The 664-nt window shown below is 48.2% G+C and overlaps 1 protein-coding gene across 1 annotated transcript in view; it reads left to right on the top strand.

Annotated features, from left to right (window-relative positions):
• Window positions 1–496: 496 nt before the first annotated feature.
• Window positions 497–664, top strand: part of LOC102873390 (UPF0729 protein C18orf32 homolog) — a 48,109-nt gene continuing 47,941 nt past the window's right edge. Inside the window, exon 1 of the mRNA XM_006889780.1 lies at window positions 497–656. Within this exon, the coding sequence (XP_006889842.1) occupies window positions 497–656 (160 nt within the window). The remainder of the gene's footprint in view (window positions 657–664) is intronic.

Consider the following 664-nt stretch of genomic DNA (forward strand, 5'->3'; position numbering starts at 1 on the left):
CCAAATGGGAGGAGATTGCCCATCCTTCTCCCACAGAGCAGCTGGGGGCCTCAAACCACATGCCTTCAGAATTACAGTGCAGCTTCTTCCCACTAGGCCACTAGAGCTCCCTCAAATAAAATGCTGCTCAGCTCCAAGGTTTTCTGATTTCACTATCACTCACAGAAAGCCCGCTCAGTCATTGCAATGCCTCAGGTCCCCTACTCCCCTCACCTTTGTCAGAAGACTCTTGAAGAGAAACCATGCTATTCACTGGGACCTCGGTGGCCCAGGGGTAAAGAGTTATGCTGCCAACCCAAAAGCATTCATATAGAATCCACTGGCTGCGCCAGGGGAGAAAGACAAGCCTCTTCTCTGTACAATTTACAGCCTGATACTGTATTTTTTTAATGATAAGGACATGCCTGTCTGTTTTTCCATTTGTCTCCCTTAGAAGACTCAGAATTGATTTCTACTTGGCGTCGTGATCGAGGTGTAGGCCCTCCAGCCTGGGACCATGGTGTGTATCCCGTGCATCGTCATTCCAGTTCTGCTCTGGGTCTACAAAAAATTCCTGGAGCCATACTTATACCCTCTGGTAGCCCCTTTTGTTAGTCGCATATGGCCTCAAAAAAGTCTACAGCAACCCAGTGATCAAACTAAAGCCAAAGGAGACTGTAAGGGT

Source organism: Elephantulus edwardii, unplaced genomic scaffold (genome assembly GCF_000299155.1).
Source record: "Elephantulus edwardii isolate Elephantulus edwardi_28Jun2011 unplaced genomic scaffold, EleEdw1.0 scaffold00080, whole genome shotgun sequence".
Lineage (NCBI taxonomy): Eukaryota > Metazoa > Chordata > Mammalia > Macroscelidea > Macroscelididae > Elephantulus > Elephantulus edwardii.